The sequence below is a fragment of the Eucalyptus grandis genome, chromosome 3 (genome assembly GCF_016545825.1).
Source record: "Eucalyptus grandis isolate ANBG69807.140 chromosome 3, ASM1654582v1, whole genome shotgun sequence".
Taxonomy (NCBI): Eukaryota; Viridiplantae; Streptophyta; class Magnoliopsida; order Myrtales; family Myrtaceae; genus Eucalyptus; species Eucalyptus grandis.
The window spans coordinates 24,387,682-24,408,636 of record NC_052614.1 but is presented as its reverse complement, the minus strand read 5'-3'; the positions used below and the strand labels follow the sequence as shown (position 1 = coordinate 24,408,636).

Below are 20,955 nucleotides of genomic sequence, written 5' to 3'. Positions count from 1 at the left end.
GGTGCCTTAAAGAACGCACGTGAATGACTTATAGACAAACGTGGTTCGGTGATTAAGGAAATATCACTAGTAAAAACGACGCCTTAAAGAACTCATGATGTTGTCTATTGCAGATGTCACCTTGGCGAAAACGACGCCCTAGAAAGGACACGTGGTTCGGTGATCAAGGATATCACTAGTGAAAACAGCACCTTAAAGAATGCACGGTGTCGGTGATCGGTATGTCATTGGAGAAAACGACGCCCGAGAAACACATGTGATTTGGTGAATGAGTACACCATTTGGGAATCATGGTATGAGTGGGAATGACCTAGAGATTATCCGATTGACATATAATCGACTAAGTCGATTGATCAATACTTGATCGGTTGTCGTGAATTGTTTGAATTTCTGTGTTTAACCTTGAATTGTAGGTTGGAAATGAGGCCAAGGTAAGTCCTCTGACTCATGCTGTGCTTAGGCAACTGAGTAGCGTATTGGTTTACTAATCGGGTCTTAGGGGGTAGAACTCGCTGAGACGTGGTCTCATTGGTTATTGAATAACCATTTCAGGTCCGTAGAGGAACCGAAGGAGGATTACCTATTGGATGACCCTGATGACGAGCCAGCAGAGGATGAAGAGCTTGAAGAAAACGAAGTTAGTGAAGAAGAGTTTGAGGAGGATCAGGATGATGATCCCAAGTACAACCCGGATGAGGATCAAAATCCCATCCCTTTTGTGAACCTTGTCTGAGTGTAGATAAGTGTGAGACAAGTATGCTATGAATAGTATTGTAAATATACTATGAGTCGTGCTGTTAATGAAAGTGTGGTCGTGAGATTCAATATGAAGAATATGGCCAACTTTTCTATCCCATTGTTTTATTGTCTGGGGATTTTATAACTATTAAACATGGTAAATGCTTCATCCTTCAATCTCATGAGATAAACATACATAAACATACTGCAATCATCCACAAAAGTAATAAAATACCTTTTACCTCCACGTGTTAGCATACCATTGAATTCACATATATCACTATGAACCAAATCCAATAAATTCGAATTTCTTTCAACACTAGGAAATGGTTTCTTAGGAAGTTTGGACTTAGCACATATTTCACATTTATCATATTCGCCATTGAAATTTATCAAGTCTAACTTCTTCATATTCTTCAAATAACGAATATTTATATGTGCCAACCTACTATGCCATAAAATTGAAGACTCAACAATATAAGCAGAACTAGCAATATTATTATTGATACTCAGTTGATACATGCCATCATTGGCATAACCCTTTCCAACAAAGAGCCCATTCTTCGATAGGATAACCTTGTCGGATTCAAACAAAACCCGAAACCCCCTCTTACAAAGTAAATCAATAGAAACTAGGTGCTTCCTAATTTTGGGTATAAATAACACATTAAGAAGAGTAATCTTCTTTCCAGAAGTGAAGTCTATCTCCACCGTGCCTTTTCCAGCAACCTTTGCAAGAGCATTATTTGCCATCAGGACCTCTTAGACATCTGAGTCAACAATCTCCTCAAATTGCTTGAACATGTATTTGTCCTTGCACACATGGACCGTTGCTCCAGAATCTAACCACCAACCAAATTGGACAGTGGTAGAATTAATTTCAGAAATCATAGCCATCGTATCATTAATTTTAGAAACTTTCATGTTCAAAATCATGGTTGAAATCATGGCCACATAATTTTCTTCAACCAAATTTGGATCGGCCTTTACCATCGGAATGTTCTTGTCGTTTGAAATGCTCTTGCGATGAATGCAATCATTGGCGTAGTGTCCCTGTTTGCCATAAACAAAACAGCAACCCTTCTTCTTCTTTTGTGTTCTCTTAAATTTATGCCCGCCTTTTACTTTGAAGTTCTAGCTAATTTTCCTTTTCCTTTCCACAACATTCACTTTGGAATTGTACAAAACAGAATTATCACGTAAACGTGACTCTTCCTCTATGCAAAGATGTTTCTGTATTTGCTCAAAAGTGAAGTCCTCTGACTTGTGCATCAGCCTTTTTCCATAGTCTTTTCAACTTGGATGCAATTTCGCAATAATTGCTCCAACTTGAAAAGCTTCTAGAATATCAATCTTGAGGGCACGAATTTTATTCACAAGCACTTGCAATTCATGGACTTGTTCGAGCAATGGTTTAGTATCAATAAACTTGAAATCAAAATACTTTGCGATTAGATATTTATTGGTACCTTGCTCCTCCGCTTTGTACTTGAATTCTAGTGCATTCCAAATTTCTCTAGCCGACTTCATTTCAGTGAATAAGTCGTACAAGCGATCTGATAGAGTATTCAGAACGTGTCCTCAACAAAGTAGTTCGTCCTCCGCACGTTTCTTCTTCTCTTTATTAACCCTCTCAATGGCTTCCGCACTTGGCTCTCCTCCTTCGATAATAGGCTTCGGATCTTCTATAGGCGCCAAGTTAGGATCCAGTATGTAGGAAATCTTCAGAGAACCTCATCTTGTCCCTCCAGCGAGCAAAGTTGTTCCCATCGAACTGGTCCAGTTTGACCATGTCTTGATTCATCACTTTGATTGTCTCCAACTCCATTGTTGCAAAATAAATCCTTAAAATTGTTGTTTAAATACTGCTTCGAATAGGGTCGAACAATGAAGACAGATCTTTAGAGTACTCGAGTCGAACTCTGAGGCGTGATATCACTTTCTTTAAGGATTTATTTGCCCCACAAAGTTGCTAATGGTCACCGGCAAATATCCTCTAGGATACAACAAAGTCTTAAAATGAGAATACTAGATAGCAATTTTAGTATTTCTCCAGGATCTCTCTAGGAAACAATTGAAAAGATGGCTGTAGTTTTCAAAAATAAGACTTGAAAAGATGAAAAATGATCACACTCGTTCTTCCTCAATCTGACAAGTATATATATATATATATATATATATATATATATATATATATATATAATGGTCTTAAAAATGTAGACAACTCTTCGTGAAAAGTTGTGAAAATGAACAAACACATTCTTTCGAAAATTGCTCAAATGAACAAAGGCATCCATTCGTAAGAAGTTAAAAACCAAACAAATGCAACCCTTCGGAAAATGTTACAAACTGAACGGGTATCTTATTCAAAGGTTGTCTTGAAAATACACAAACAAAAAATTGGGAACAAAAATAATCATAATTATTTAATAAATAAAATTTCGAAATTATTATTTATTAATTAATTAATATCCGAAAATTCTCAATAAACAAAAAAACCTTTGAATTGATTAAAGTTAATAAGATAACCATACGAAATAAAAATAAAAATAAAATAACAAAGGGATTAGTGCTAATTAAACCGCGGGCGCACAAGCGTGCAAAGTGCCTAGTGCGCCAAATAATTGCGCCATTATTCGCACGCGTACGCGGGTATGGTGAGGTCTAGCTCACACCCAATAATTCATTTTGGTATACAAAGGAAACCTCACACTTATAAATTGACAAATTTCCTCCCATTTTTCCTATGTGGGACAAATAAAAAGCACTCTTTTTTTGTTTTAACAAATAAATTTCCAACAATGGGTTCAAGTTTTGTTGGAAGTGTTCTGGAAGTGAAATCATGGATGCACAAGGACGATGTCTTGGATTGCGAGCATAAAAATTGACTCAGACACTATATTGCCACAAAACCCAAAAAAGAGATTTTTCAACTACATTTTCCGTTTGTGTGGGGTTGAGGCCAATGTAAAGAAAATGAAAGATGGAAAGAAAAACTGTTTCGGGAAAGTTTGGAAAGTAGACCAATTTTATGAAAATTGGAGTATGTAATGATATATGAATAAGTTGATTTCAATGACCAAGCCTTTGTGCAAGTAGAGCACCAGGGCCACAGGCCCATTCAAGTGAGAGTGAGAGTACTTTGCTTAAAGCCCGTGAGCTTTTGTGGGACATTTCATATACTGACTTTGGATTTGTTTGATTAACTTAGAAAAATGAAATAGCTCGTATGTCACAAGTTTGGCAAATTTATATATAGAAAATGGAAATCAAAAGTTAATCAATTATTACTGAAAACTTGAATAACATTATTAATATCAGTTTCACAACATAACTGTTAAGATTCTTATTTTCGTCAAGTATCTTTTCAATGAAAAATTTAAGTAACCCCTTTCCTTAACTTACAATATATTGAGTTTTTTTTTTTTTTTTTATGAATCTCACAACGCAAAATTAACCAGTGTTGTGAAATGTGTGTGATGTTATTAGGTCTTCAATGTTTCGATATTTAGCACTTAATAATTATATATATATATATATATATATATGCCATTCCTTTATTAGATGGTTGTGTTGGTTGATCTTGCATGATTTGCGAAATGCAATTAACATATTCAAAAGATAAATTCAGAAAAACAAACAAGAAACCAATATTTGTAGCAGCATCTGGGCATGTGGTGACAGCTTAACTCAAGCATGAAATGTAAGTTGAAACTTTTGAATGGCAATAACTGAGAGTTTGTATCTCTTGGAGAAATATGGACTTTGGTTAATACTTCACATCACAAGTTTGGATGTGTAAGATAATACCTTCTACAGATCTTGGTCTCCTTGACATAAAAAAAAAAAAAAAAAAAAGCCAAAAGCTGCTTTGCTGTTGTTGAAAGGGCTATTTGTGAAAGCACAAGCATCCTCACTTTTCTACATCTTTTACTTGAGAGGATACAGCCTTGTGCTGGGTTTTTCTACAGATAAAAGGCCAGAGATCACTATATGAACACGTAAGAGAATCTGTAATAATGAAAGGGACTTTGCTGTTCAATGACCCAAAATTGATTGATCTTTTATTGGGAAACGACATTATAAGTATAATAACTTTTGTATGACACTTATTTAAGTGTTCAATTCATTTTTTCCCTAGAATGGAAAGAGGAGAAGCTGCTTGCAATCATATGAATGCCATAACTTATATATGGCACTCAGAGCACCACAACTTTTTTATTATATAACTTTTCGATTGATACTTTTTTATTTGTTAATCTTACTCTAATTCTCAATTCATTTTCAGATTTTTACCATGTCTCTTCATAGGGCATAAGAGTTGAAACTTGCACTTGAAACTAATCGCTCCCACCCCAACCTCCAAGAAGGTGGGGATTTGATCCCCCCACTTCCTCTTTCCCACTAGGACAAAATCAATGGTTGTCAATTGATACTTGAGTGCAAACTTTTAAAAGCATTTACTACAAGTGCTATGCCATGTTGAATTTGGGCCATTGGGTAAACACTTTAAAAATGTTCATGATAGTTAAGTGATCAATTGAAATTAACAACATTGCAAGTCAACATTTTTTAGTAGTCATGGCACTTTAAGTGGTCGAAAAAAAAAGTATCATACCAAAATTATGACAATTGTGATATCTTTAGCCCTAATTTTTCGAGAAAAGAACATTGTATATATTTTTTGTTGATTGTAATATCATATACATGAGATGGAGGGATTAAGATCTGTATCATGACAATGACTGCAAAATTGACGGTTTTGGACTATTTTAATTATAGAATAATTAAATATTAAAAACGTATTCTTTTAATAACTTTAGGGTTTAGAACAATCGGAGATGTTTTCACAAAATTCTCACATAGTATCGGAGTAGAAAATCCTAAATTTAAATATTTCCAAATCTCATTTGCCTCCCCAATTAAATATGTCAACGCTTAATATTAGGTGCAAAAAAATTAGATTAAGCATGAGAGAGAATAATATAATATTTTAATATTAAACTACAACTTCATCTAACAACTTAAGTGTTTAAAATAGTTGACAATGATCGTAAAAGATTTCACATTTAGAATTACAAGTGGGTAGGTTTGAATCTTTAGCTAGGGAACAAGATTGTACCATCAACATGATTCACGAGCAGAATTAATGTCTGATGTTTATGGATAGTAAAGCTAGAGACAGTGGTCAGTGGATAGCTGAAAAGTCACATGTGGTCATGTTGATGGTACAATCTTGTTGACAGAAACAATTATTGTCCTTCTAGGCATAGTCTTTCACATTTAGAATTACAAGTGGGTAGGTTTGAATCTTTAGCTAGGGAACAAGATTGTACCATCAACATGATTCACGAGCAGAATTAATGTGATGTTTATGGATAGTAAAGCTAGAGACAGTGGTCAGTGGACAGCTGAAAAGTCACAAGTGGTCATGTTGATGGTACAATCTTGTTTTTTTTTTCCTTTTTTGCATGATGGTACAATCTTGTTGACAGAAACAATTAGGCCCGTTTGTTTGTATTCTTTTTTTTTTGTTTTTAAACACTTTTTCTGTTTTTTTCCTTAAACAAAAAAAAAAGGAACAACACGTTTGGACGCGTTTGTTCCTTTTTGTTCTTTTGTTCCAAACAAAAAAAAAAACAAGAAACACAAAATTTGTGTTTCTTGTTTTCGAAACACTTTTGAGAAACACTTTTTTTCTTTTTTTCTCTTATTTTCTTGTTCTTTTTCTTTTGGCCGGTCGCCCTCGGCCATGGCCGGCGACCGGCCGACGGCCGCGGCCTCGCCCGATCACGGCGAGGCTCGCCGCCCCCCGCGAGGCCGAGGCTCGCCGTCCCCCGGCGGAGGCCGAGGCTCGCCGTAGCCCGGCGAGGCCGAGGCTCGCCGTAGATGGGCGAGCTCGAGCTCGCCCGGATCCGCGGCGAGGCCGACCTCGCCCGGCGGCCGGCGAGCCTCGGCCTCGCACGGCGGTGGCCCCGCGAGGCCGCGCCTTGCCGCCCGGGCGAGCTCGGCCTTGCCGGATCAAGGCAAGGCCGACCTCGCGCGGCCCGGCGAGCTCGATCTCGCCCGAGATCCGGCGAGGCCGAGCTCGCCCGGCGGCCGGCGAGCCTCGGCCTCGCCGGATCTGGGCGAGTCGGCGTCGCCGGCGGTGGCCGGCGAGCCGCGCCTCGCCGCCCATTTGGGCGAGCTCGGCCTCGCCGGCCGTCGGGCCAAGGCCTTGGCCGGCGAACGGCCAAAAGAAGAAAAAAATGAAAAAGAAAAAAAGGAAAAATAAGAAAAAATAAATAGAAAAAATAAAAGAAATAAAAAAATTATCCAAATTTACCAAACATGTTTCTGTTTATTTTTTATTCCCCCGAACAAGTTTACCAAACGGGTTGTTTTGTTCAAAAATTGTTCCCCGGAACATAAACACTTTTTTTTATTTTCCTCTGAACAATTTTTTAAACAGAAATGCAAACAAACGCACCCTTAGTGTCCTTCTAGTCGGACTACGCCAGACCTGTGAAGTCGATATCAACACACGAAAATGACCCCCAAGGGGAAAACAGATTTCTCCGTCTCTAACTTTATTTTTCATAAAAATTATGTGTGGGAAAACGTATATGATTCATTGATTTACTTCATTGCAATAGTGAAACAAGGTTTTTTTTTTTTTTTCCAAGAAAATTTCGATCATTGCTAAAGGAATTTCTTGCATTTATACTTTGCATGTGGGGATAAATTTTTCCGACCGAGTTCGATTAGGGAAGTTTGGTGGATTTCCCATATCTAGTGACAGAGAGCATGTTATACAAAACTACAAATTAATTGCTCATCAACTCTACAACATGTTGTATTTTATTGGAATTAATGCATAATCTCATCATGCCAACTTCCACATAAAATTTGTTTAACAGTTCCGAGTAGAATTCCATGTTACTGTCAATCTATACACTTAATTATCTTATACGTCTTCTTTTTTATTATCAATTCTCTGACCCACCAAATAAAACCGTAGTTTTTTGTGGACATCTTTGTTGGTACTTGTTCTTACACATAAAGCTCTGAGTTGATGATTGCTCTTACTTTCTATCATCCCTGAATGTGAGACTTTCAATAGGTTGCGCAATTAGTGAGCTGAATATTGGTTCGTTCCCTTACCTCAGTGTGTAAATTTTCACTAAGAAATGTTCCGGCAAGTTGGAAAATATGACATGCCTAAACTTTTGATTCCGTCATTTTGTCGGAGAAGAAGAAGAAGAAGCCACAATTGATTGATTGCATATGTTTTGGTTGATGGTAAAAACCACAATTGAATGATTGCATATGTTTTAGGAGGGAGGGATTAAGCATAAACCTAAAAATTATCCTATCAGTAGGTTCATTAAAATGATCGCGAAAATGACTGTTCAGGACTATTTTAGAATCGCAAGCATCACGAGGATATATGTATCTTTAGCTAGACAACAAGACTGTATCATCCACATGATTCATGAGTAGAATTAATGCGTGATGGTTACAAATAGTAAAGCTAGAGGCAGTGGTTAGTTGGAGAACTCCCTTGAAAAATTGACCTATAATTTCAGAATAATAAATGCAAACACGGATGGACCAATCCAGAGAGCTGCCCAGATGAGATGGTAGCCGTTAGATGTCACGTACATTTCACCATTTATGGTTAAATTGAAGCCAACGGGATAGACCAATAACTTGACTAAGACAATTCTCGATACTCTCTATTTTATGGTCTTGTATCATTATCGTTCTTGTCAGACGACGCCAGAAATGCGAACTCGATCTAAACATACACAAAATGATACATAGGGAAAAAAAAAAAACAGATATTTTATGTTTCTTACTTTATTCTTTTCTACGTTATTTGGATGTGAAAACATAGATACTTGATTGATTTACCTCATTTTCCATAGTAAAACAGGCTTTTCCCCCCTCCCGAAGTTGTTCATCACTGCATAAGGATTTTCTTATATTTATAATTTGCAACTGGGGATAAAATTTCAAATTGAGTTTGATTAGCAAAGTACGGTGGGTTGAAGTGTTTCTATACTTGGTCATTGGAAGCACTACAAACTGCTCATCAATTCTACAATTTGTTGTGGTTCACTAATACTAACTAGTACGGTGTTTCATTATGCCTACTTTTCACGGAGAATTTGTTCAACAGCTACGTGTAAAACTTCATACTACTATCAGTCTGTACATATTTGATCGTCTTACTAGTCTCCATTTTAATCAAGGTTCTCAACTGCTTACTGTTATCAAACTTGTGTCACGGATAAATAACTACTTGAGTAGTCATCCATAACTGAAAACATAAATCTAGCACTTTTTGCCAAAGGAAATTGCGATAGCTTATGAACATCCTAGTGAAACAAATATGCAATTTTCGTGGTTTTTCTTATGGGTGAATTGAACTACACTTTGTGTGGTTTTTCTAAGTTACAACACTTATAGTTCCTTAGCCACATAATTGCACAACAAATTCCTTTCACTCAATAACTTCAAGTTTCTATTGGCAATGTACCCCAAATGAATACCACACAATTCAAACTCTCAAAAAGCATCCAATGTTTCCATGACAAAATCCAAAACCATATCCCTTTAAAGCTCATACAAGCCGCTATGCTAAGCTCTTATCATTGTCATCAAGATACCTCGAATGACCTTCAAAAGTCCACATCGAGATCTAGCTAACTTCGGGATACTCAAGGAAATTGGGTTCTTTTTCTATTTTGGAACATGACTCAATCAAGTCAATGTCCTCACAATACCAAGATGCATTCTAATTTTAAAATCTCCAACATCGCACTCAACCTTGTTCTCCAACTTTACCACTATTGGTTCACCGATAAGTAGTAAACATTATTTGGTGCAACGTGAAACAAGTAACCAGAAGCCAATAACCCATCCATCAAACAATGAATCCTCAATGAAAGTCAAGACATAATAATCACTATCTGAGTTACTTTTGGCTATTCTAGTATTATCATTAATAGACTCAACTTCAATTCCCTTACCCTTCTCATTCTTTAGCTGAAGACAATCCCTTATAAGATGTCATTTTGCCAAAACTTTAATAAACAACATCATCAATCCTAGATTGACTATGTCATTTAGGTTTGCACTACTCTTACTAACATGTGTACTAGTTCCTTCTTTATCTTCACCTTCTAAACTAACAAGTACATGCTCACCATATTCTCTCCTCTAGATGTCTCCACTCGAAATCAAATTAGCCTCATCAAATGCCAAGCTTCTTGACCCAGAGAAAAACTCAATAGCACTAATGGTAGTATTCTAGTTATCAAGCAATGAAGATAATAGAATAAAAGCACATAACTCATCATCAAATTCAATTTCAACCAAACTCAATTGACTAACAATCACATTGAATTCATTGCTCAGCAACAGATGCACCTTCGTCCATCTTTAAGTAATTTGAATATCATGTCAAATAACTCTTATTGATTGTAAAGCACTTCTCATACATGTTCAACCGAGCATTTATCAACTCAATAGTGATCTTCCTTTTCATTATGTCAAACACAACATTACAAGCCAACGTAAGTTGAATAACACTCAATGCCTATCTATCTAGCAAATCCTAATAGGCTTGCTCATCGATTCCTGTTTCCCTCTAAATAAGGGTTAATGCGGACTCCTCTAAACAAATAATCCTCAACCTGCATCTTCTAAAAACCAAAATCATTTCCCATCAAATTTATCAATTTCACTTTTTCTTCTTCTATCGTCATTGATTCTCTTCAAGTTAGTTGAGTTTGGCTTTGATACCAATTATTGTAAAAACAAGTGATCATACACAATAATTAACAAAACAAGGAAATGAATTAGGCACAGATTTACATGATTTGATCAGCATAGCCTACTTCATGAAGAAAGCAATATGTAATTCCACTATAAATTAAGCAGTAAAACAGAAATCTTGCAATTACACTTGAATCACTTAAATACTCTCACTATTCCCCTACACCTAACAACTCATATAATATTTAGCTTTCGCAATTCCTCATAAAAAAGAACCTCTCAACCTTGCAAAGAAATTTAAAAATATAAATTAATTATTGGCTTTGAACTCTTCCAAACTCTTCGGAATGTAATTAACCAGCACGCCGTACAATAGATTGTTAGGGCCAAAAGCTCCGCTAGTCTAGGGGAGAAGTACACTATCAGTGTCATAAGTTGTGTACGATGCTCACTTTGGTGCCAAAATTTTCCGTCGGATCACTTAAGTACCAAATCGGAGGAAAAACGATCACTTTGATGCCTCCGGCGAAAAATTCAGGCCAAAAAATGACGTGGCTTTTTTAAATTAAAAGTTTAATATGATTGGGCATTTTTTTTTAGAAAATCAATCCATGTGGACTTTCTTAGCTGCTATCCAATGAAGAAGAAAGAAAAAATTGGCATTTTTTTTATAATCTCTCCTCCGTTACCCTCTGTAAGCTCGCTCTCTGCCCTCTCTGCAACAATGGTGTCTGCTCTCTCCTTCACCAGAACGCCTCTAATATCTCTTGCTTGAAAAACCCATCTGGTCATCCCCTCTCTCCAAGTTCGACCTCTGCTCCTCCTCCATCGTTGCCACCAGTTGTCACAACCAAATCTGGTCGAGCACCTTCACCAGAATGCCTCTAATCCCTCTTGCTTGAAAAACCCATCTGGTCATCCCCTCTCTCCAAGCTCGACCTCTACCCCTCCTCCATCGTTGCCACCAGTTGTCACCACCAGATTTGGTCGAGCAATACCGACGCTTGCGAACCACTCGTCCATGATCTTCTACTCTTCACGTCGATCTAACTTTCATTTGCTGCCAACAATAATCGATTCCAAAAGAGTGCGAGGCATGCTCTGTTTTACTCTACTTTGCAATGAAAAGATATGAAGTGATGAAATCGCTCCTGAAATCTATTCGTTCACTTTAATTACCGCTGATGGTGATAACTGAACTTTATGTCCTTGATCTAGTCACAAATTGCAACTCCATCATCGTCCATAAACAAGATAGCGTTTGACTCCTTGTTTTGTTCTATTGAGACCAAAGTTGAAGTTGAAGTTGACGTTTGATCTTCTCTGTTCTCCATAAGGGGTGGGACAAGCACTTACGACGGCGAAGGTCAAGATGACCAAGTGGAGTAGCTTCTTTGTGGCTTGTTGCCGGCAAGTTGCTAAAGCATGGCAGATCAAGTTGGGAGGATTTATTCAATGGCCGCTTAGGGGTTTGAAATTGGGGATTTCTTTTAATTTGGCAAATTAGGGTTCTTATTTGAGGGGAAATGCAACTAGACGACGCCGTTTCTTACTTTAGATGCTAACTGGACTCTCCCAAGCCACATCAACATAAGAAATTAATAAATAAAAAAGGCCACGTCAGATTTCCGACCTATCAGATCGGCGTTAGCACTGAAATGATCGTTTTTCAAAAATTTTGGCACTTAAGTGATCCGACGGAAACTTTTGGCACCAAAGTAAGCGTCGTACACAACTTATGGCACTGATAACCAAAATCGACCTCATGTATGAATATTTGGTTCCAAAATAGATAAACCTTTCTAGCCGACTCAAACAAAGAACCCTACTCATGCTATAAGTCCAACTCTTGTATGGAATTTCAATAATTTCTTGCTTGTTCCAGCGGATAAGATTGATAATATTATTGGTAAACTATCGGAATATTATATTAGAATATGATTTGATTATGATTTGATTCTGCCATCGGAAGATTAGATTATAGTATGATTTGATTTTGCTATCAAAATATTAGATTAGAGTGGTAGATATGATTTGATTTCGGTCAATCTATCATATTAGATATTCGGAATATAGAATAGGAAATCTAGTTGTCTTCTTAATATAAATAGCATTATGTACTGTAGAATAAAGTAGTGTATTATGGCTTTCAGTGAAGAACATTCTTCTCCTGAGAAATTTATCTTTGAATCATTGTTTTCTTGAATCCTCTTATTTTCTTCATGGTATCAGAGCCTTTTACTGAGATCCAGTTTTATCATATTTGTCTTCATCCTTTTCCTTGAGTTCATTTATTCTTCATCTACACAATCATGGCTGAAAACCCAAAATCAAGATACTGATACCCGATACACGTAAATCTCTCAAACTTTGTGACTATCAAACTTTCTGAAGGAAATTTCCTTCTATGGCAGACGCAATTTCTTCGCCTTATTAGAAGCCAGGAACTATTAGGTTTCATCAATGGTCAAATTCAACCTCCACCATTTAGAATCTTACGCACGGAAGGGGAAAATTATGAAGATGTCCTTAATCCGGAGTATCAGTATCGTACGGACCAACTTGTGTCATCGTGGATTACTGGATCCGTGTCTGAGGATATGCCGGGACTCATAATCGGTCTTAAATCGGCTTTTGAGGTATGGAATACATTATGTAATCGTTTTACTCAGAGATCTGTGGCCAAAGAATTCGAATTAAGGGTTAAGCTTCAATCTTGTCAAAAGCGTAATAGGCCATTAACCGAGTATTTACGTGAGTTCAAATTGATTTGTGACCAGTTAAACGTGATAGGGAAACCGGTCAATGAAATCACAAAGGTTTTCGGTGTTTTAGAGGGTCTCAGAAGTGACTATGAGACATTTCAGACAACTATGTATTGTCTCAAACCCGAGCCGAGCTATGAAGACATTATTGCTTAGCTCGAGAGATATGAAGTGCGACATCAAAATTATTTGTCGAATCAAATAAACCCTAATTTGGCATTTACTAGTGAAAAGATTGATCAGTCGAAACCGAGTAGTGAGGCTGATTCGAGTTCATTTAATTCAACATTTGCTTTTGCTAGCCAAAGAAATTTTAACAGAGGTTTTGAAGGAAGGAATGACAGGTTTTACAATAGAGGAAGAGGCTATGGTTTTCGTGGAAGGAGGTTCAGAAATTATCCCAGATCTCATAACTATGGAACCCTTAGTAATTTTTGGTGATTCATCTGGTGGTTATCAATTTGGTGGAAATTACAGACTAAATTCACCTTCTCAAAATCCAAGCTTTCGACCCTATACAAACACTTCGACCAAGGTTGCTGATTCAAAGGAGTATCTGCATGTGGGTGGTAATTCCGCTTCAAACAAACAGTTTTATGTGAATAATACGAAGCTTCAATGTCAGATATGCAAGAGGCCAGGACATGACGCTCTATGTTGCTAGGATCGCTTTGATAATTTTTATCAAACTGAGCTTATACCAAATGCCTTAGCTGCTCTTCACTTGGAGGATGATTAAGGAGGAGATTAGTTCCCGGATTCTGGGGCAACAAACCATATCACATCATCGACTGGTAATCTTAATTCTCTCTCCTTACTATCGTTCAGACAAGGTGATGGTAGGGAATGGAGTTTGTTTGCCCATTACCCATATTGGCTCAACATCTTTATCTACTAAACTACATTCATTTCCTTTAAATGAGGTTTTGGTGGTCCTAGAGATTAAGAAAAACTTGATTTCGGTGTCCAAGTTAACTGACAATTATCCTTGCTCACTAATCTTTGATAAACTTGGTGTATCTATTAAGAACCATCTGACGGATTCAGTAATCAATCTGGGAAAGAAATGCGGGGGCCTTTACAAGGTAAATCAGGCATAAACACAGGTGTAGTACTCTCAAAGACAGCAAATCGCTAGTAGTGAAGTCTGGCACCTTCGGCTTGGGCACTCAAACTTTTAAATAATAAAGTTTCTGGAGAACAACAATCGGATCAAATCTACAAAGGTGACAGAGAATATGTGAAAGTTGCCAGGTTGGAAAAAGTAGCAAGTTGCCTTTCAATATCTCGGAGTCTCTAGCTAGTAAACCATTTGAAAAAATCTATTGTGATGTGTGGGGGCCTGCCCCAGTAGAATCTTTTCAACAGTTTAAATTCTATGTAGTCTTCATAGACAGTTTCTCACGATTCTCATTGGTGTATCCAATGAAGAGAAAGGATGAGTTCTTTTTCATCTTTATCATGTTCCAAAATCTTGTTGAGAACCAATTTGAAAGTCAAATTAAATCTTTCCAATGCGATGGTGGAGGTGAATTTAATAGTAGCCAATTTATTAATCATTTGAATGAGAAAAGATTAAAATGTTGGTCTCCGCCCATATACGCCGAACATAATGGAAATGCCGGAAGGAAACATTGGCTTATTGTTGAGTTGGGTCTTTCTATGCTCTATCATGCACGAGTACCGTTGATTTATTGGGTCAATGCGTTTCTGATTGCCACATTTCTCATCAATCTGCTACCATCACCAGTGTTGGGAATGAGTAGTCCGTTTGGTAAGCTCTTTGGTAAAAAGCCTGACTATGGGTTTCTTTGAGTCTTTGGGTGCGAGTGCTATCCACACCTTAGACCATATGGTGCAACAAAGTTTGATCCACGCTCATTACCCTGTGTTTTTCTTGGGTATAGTCAGAGACATAAATGTTATTGATGTCTTTACCCGCCAATAGGAAGGGTATATGTAAGTCGTCATATGATATTTGATGAGACGAGATTCCCATTTTCTAATAAATTGGGGACCCTTTTTCCTGGGCATTCACAGTTATATCAAACTTGGTTACAGGGGATTAAATTCTTTACTAGACAATCTGGAACAATAGTGGGTGAAGGGCAAACATCACAACACCCAAGCATGGGATTTCTATTTGATGATAACAGCTTTGGACAACAAAATTATGAGCCACCTAATAAGACAAACGTGCAGCAACCACAGTTAGGTTCACAAGAACCATGCATAGACTGTGAAACACATGAAGAAGCAACAATCTCTGTCTCAAGTGATTTACCAGTTCCATCTACTCAACAGCTATCTACTCACCCAATGCAAACAAGGTTGAAATCGGGAATAAGGAAGCCCAATCCGAAGTATGTTCTCTCCATAGCTCGTGAGATTCCAAAGGAGCCGAAAATAGTTAAAGAAGCACTAAGTCATTTAGGTTGGAGGAAAGCTATGATAGATAAATTGGAGGCTCTCGAATTAAATCAAACATGGGAGCTAGTACCAAGATCTTCAGATATGAATATCGTCGGATGTAAGTAGGTGTTCAAAGCCAAATTGGATGCGGAAGGAAACCTTGATAAACTGAAAGCACGGTTAGTGGTGAAGGGGTACCATCAAGAGGAATGTGTTGATTTCGTCGAAACTTTCAGTCTTGTGGTTAACAGGCAACCGTGAGAATTGTTCTCTCCATGGCAATTGTTAAAGGATGGTTTATCCATCAACTAGATGTGAAGAATGCGTTTCTTCATGGGTTATTAAATGAGATAGTGTTTATGGAACAACCACCGGGCTTTGTGAGTTCTATGATGTCTAACTCGGTTTGTTTACTCAAGAAGGCATTATATGGCTTAAAACAAGCTCCGCGAGCTTGGTTTGAAAAATTCAGCAATTTTTTATTGGAATGGGGATTTCATTGCAGCTCTACTGATCCGTCGTTATTTATTCTTCACACGGGTCAGCACACCTTGGTATTGTTATTACAAATTGATGATATTATTTTGATCGGCAATTCATCATCTCTACTTCGGGAATTAATAGAAGCTTTAAGCAGAAATTTTTCTATGAAAGATCTCAAACGACTTCATTATTTTCTTGGTATTGAAGCCAAGTTTACTGGTCCAGATCTATTTTTAACACAATCTAAATATGCTGGTGATTTGTTGCAGAAAGCATAATTACAAGATAGTAAGCTGATTGAGACCCCATTGCCTATCAAAACTCATCCAACGGTACAAGACATGGAGCCTTTTCATGATCCTCACTTTTTCGAAGTGTTGCGGGTGGATTACAATATCTCACAATTACAAGACCGGACATCTCTTATTCAGTAAATCAAATCTGTCAAAAAATGCAATCTCCTACACATGGTGATTTCAAATTGTTAAAACGGGTGTTGCGGTATGTAAAAGGAACTTAGCAACTGGGGCTTTATCTTCACTCTAAAAGCGCACTAAATTTATACGAGTATGCGGACTCTAATTGGGCTGGCTATTCTGAGACTCAAAGGTCAACAACCGGGTTTTGCACTTTCTTGGGATCAAATATCATTTCATGGTCCGCAAAAAGGCAACCGACAGTGTCAAGATCATCAACAGAGGCTGAATATAGGGCCTTGGCATCTACTACAGCAGATCTTACATGGGTCTCTTTTGTATTGAGAGATTTGGGTATTCCGCTCAAGAGGCCGACTTTGCTTTATAGTGATAATTGCTCAGCCATTTCATTGACAGTGAATCCAGTCCTTCATGCAAGGACAAAGCTCGTGGAGATTGATTTTCATTTCGTTCGGGAGAGAGTCGCTCTCAAGTTACTTGAACTTCGCTATGTTCCTGCTACTTATCAACTTGCTGACATATTTACAAAAGCTTTACCGCGCTTTGATCATTGCACGCTACGATACAAACTAGGACTAGGTTTTCCACCTAATCCCAATTTGAGGGAGGTTGATAAGATTGATAATATTATTGGTAAACCATCAGAAGATTAGATTAGAATATGATCTGATTATGATTTGATTCTGCCATCGGAAGATTAGATTAGAGTATAATTTGATTCTACTATCGAAATATTAGATTAGAGTGGTAGATATGATTAGATTTCGGTCAATCTGTCAGATTAGATATTCAGAATATAAAATAGGAAATCTAGTTGTCTTCTTAATATAAATAGCATTATGTATTGTAGAATAAAGTAGTGTATTATGGCTTTCAATGAAGAACATTCTTCTCCTGGGAAATTTATCTTTGAATCGTTGTTTTCTTGAATTCTCTTATTTTCTTCACCAGCATCCAACCACAAGTACTTTGGGATTTTGTTTTTCTACTTGGATGGGATTTCCTTCAAGGGCTTAAACTTAGGACTTGTGGATGATATTCCTTTGATCATGGTTTTTGGTCTAGTATCAGTATGGAGCTTGATTCCAGTAGAAACAAAGAGATAATACCAGCCATGTTTAAACTTTGAATACCCTTTCAACGCCTCAATTTCTAGCCTCTATTTTTGCTCTTAATGCTTTCATTCTCTACTTTGCTTATCCATGGTTCCTTGAGTAAAGACATAAAGGGTTAATGACACCAGAAAATAAATAAATAAAACGGGAGAGAGAGAGAGAGAGAGAGGCTGACAACGTATGGAGACTTGCCCAAGCAGAAGAAGAAAAAGAGGAGATAAATGGCGTTGGCGCAAGAGACAACCAAAAAACAAACAAATAAATAAAAAGAGTAAAGCTGTACGTTTTTTTTTTTTTTTTTTGACGAGAGTAAAGCTGTACGTTAAGGAGACAAAACTATTGATTTTCCTCCCTTTCCGCAGGCAGAAGAGGCCTCCTTTGGCGAGAGACATGCTTGGGTGCATGTAGTGTGTGTGAGCTTAGTGCATCCTAGCCATTAGATCATGGGGTCCGTATAACCTACCAATATGAAGGGCTTTGGGCTCACATGTATCCAAAACACCTAAAAATTTCTCATGTATAAATGACGAAAGGGACAGAGCAGAGAAGACAGAAGGCTGTCATGTCTTGTGCCCAGATAATTATGGGACAAAATTATATGCATATGTATCCATACAAATATTTTAATTATTAAAAATCTCAAATTAGAACATTTATGTTAAATATATACTCCATTAAATTAGATTAATATTAAAAAAATACAAAACATGTGACAAACATAAGATAAAACCTTAAATTAATACACCTGTCAACTATTACATATCATCAAACTTAATAATTTCATAATAAAATTTAATGGAGTGTAAATTTGTTATAAGCGTATAAGTTTAGAATAAATTTATCATATATGTACTAATTTGTGGTTTTTTGTGATATTAACTTTAAATTCAATAAATAGCCAACGTTTGCCGGGGCTAGCAAAGCTATGACCTTTTTTAAGTTGTGTCCTTTTGACCATGCAAATTCAAGCGGCCGATAAATCTGTGGGCCCGCATGAAACTGAATTAACAGTCGGGGAAAAAACACGGGGATCATACCTGAGAAAAACAAAAATTAATCTCTTTATCAAAGAAAGTTTAGGAGGACGGGAGGTTACCCCATGCCAAGGCCAAGGCGGGATTCAAAACTGGACATGGTGGGCGAAGAGAACGAACCACATCAGCCAACTTACTTTGGCACAAAAATTATTTAAAATGACGTATGTATTTATTGTGAACTGCAATAGCCAGTCAATCATAATATGAGGTGCGAGGTGCAAAACCATTTCGTCGTTGTGGCGTCCACTTTCTTGTCATGCTTAAAAGTCAAACCAACCGACTACTATTCCTTCTTCCCTTTAACCAAATTGCCGCTAGATTTATTTTTTATTTTATTTATTTCTGATTTCATGATCACTCTCTATAAAAGCTGCCAAATCTAGTGTGTGGGCTTATTCTGGCACAGAATGCCCTTTCTTGGACTGGATTTTGCTGAATCCTTTGCTCTTGATTGACTGAGCACGGAAAAAAAGAGGATGGCAGGAGAAGGAACAACATCTGCAAGTGACGATCATCTCAATGAAATCAATGAACTCGCAATTTCAATAGACGGGAGATTTGAGGGACTATCACTGCCATCCGACTGTTGCATCTTCACTGTTCCGAAGAGGCTCCGACAAACAAATGAAAAGGCCTACACGCCCCGCGTCGTTGCGATTGGGCCTTATCACCGTCTCAATCCAAGCCTCAAGCCGATGGAAGATCACAAGCTGCTTTACTTGAAGAACTTCCTCCAGCATGACCAGAATAACAGTCTCGAGGACTACATTGACAAGGTCAAGTCCTGGGAGGATGAGGCCCGGAACTGCTACGATAGGCAGATCAAACTCAACTCCGACAAGTTCGCCGAGATGATCCTCCTCGACGACATCTTCGTGATCCAGCTCTTACTGATGCATGGGGAATGGCGGGAAATGCTGCCCAATGACCAGATCTTCGGCAAGCCGTGGATGTTGACTGATATCTCCGAGGACATGGCACTGCTGGAGAACCAGATTCCATTTTTCATCATCCATCGGCTGTTTGAAATGGCGTTTGGAACGCACCAGCAGCTTATGTCCCAGCTGCTTGAACTCGTGTGCCTGTTCTTCGACCTGGTTACGAGGGAGGAGAAGTTGCCGGAGGGGGTGATGGAGTCGGAGGTGAAGCACTTTGTCCACGCGATCAGCCTCTCGTTCTGGCCGCTGGAGAGGAAGCAGCGCCGCAAATGAGAACCATAAAAGAAAATGCTCCCCGAGTGCGACGGAGCTGGTGGCGTCCGGAGTGACGCTGAAAAGATGTAAGAGTTGACCCGTGTCATTTTGTTTTCTGAACATGAATATTTATCTGATTCTGTTTCGTTCTCTGTTTATTCCCTATTATTAACAATGCTCTCAGGTGAGAGCGAGTGCTTGTTCAATATCAAATTTGAGAGCGGAGTGCTCAACATCCCGTATCTGGTTCTTATGGACTCGACGGAAAAAACATTTCGGAATATTATCGCCTTTGAGCAATGTTACTGCACAAAGCAGCATCTGACTAACTACATGGTTTTCATGCATCATCTGGTTGATACCCCAGGCGATGCAAGCTTACTGATCGACGAGAGAATCATCGAGAATTGGCTCAGCAATAAGGAAGCTGCCATGCGGGTAATCAACAACTTCGGCGAGGGAAATATAATTTTACCCAGTTACAACTTCAACAGCCTTGGCCAAGAGCTCACCAACCATTGCCGAAAGCGTCAAAACAAGTGGAAGGCGACGTTCAATCGTGACTACTGCAGTAGCCCGTGGGTGGCCATCTCGGTTATCGCTGCAGTGCTGTTGCTTTTACTGACCATAGTACAGACTGTGTGCTCACTCATCTCTCTCAAAAACCATCCTTCTTAAATGGTAAATTGCCACTGTAATTCTCTAAATTTCTATTGAATAATGTGTGATCAGCGGTCACTTCCTATTTGAATCAGCAGAACATCGATTAATATATGTTAGGGAGGGCGCTCGCTTTTCCCCATTCAATACATTTCACGAGTAGAACTGGCGAATATGAATGGTATGTAGTGATGCAACATCTATCCTAAGGATGGTTCGCCGAATAAATGTGGCCGCAACTGACATTGGCTTGTCTGCGCTTATCAGCATTTAGCAATTAATAAATTTGGGACATATTGAGAAGGAATCAATGAATTTTTTCACAAAGTTTTTGCTGTAAGTGCGCCTAC

General features: G+C 38.0%; 2 protein-coding genes across 3 annotated transcripts; both read left to right on the top strand.

Moving 5' to 3' along the window:
* Positions 1-19,026: 19,026 nt before the first annotated feature.
* Positions 19,027-20,754, top strand: LOC104434218 (UPF0481 protein At3g47200). Of its 2 annotated transcripts, none has more exons than XM_039308080.1 (2): positions 19,027-20,031; positions 20,313-20,754. In XM_039308080.1, the coding sequence occupies exon 1, from the start codon at positions 19,229-19,231 to the stop codon at positions 19,961-19,963; it is 735 nt and encodes a 244-aa protein (XP_039164014.1). In that variant the 5' UTR covers positions 19,027-19,228; the 3' UTR covers positions 19,964-20,031; positions 20,313-20,754. The 2 variants fall into 2 exon arrangements, with proteins under 2 accessions (XP_039164014.1, XP_018717361.2); XM_018861816.2 differs by having other exon boundaries at positions 20,130-20,754.
* LOC104439376 lies at positions 20,120-20,623 on the top strand. The gene has a single exon (XM_039309479.1). The coding sequence runs from the start codon at positions 20,120-20,122 to the stop codon at positions 20,621-20,623; it is 504 nt and encodes a 167-aa protein (XP_039165413.1).
* Positions 20,755-20,955: the final 201 nt, after the last annotated feature.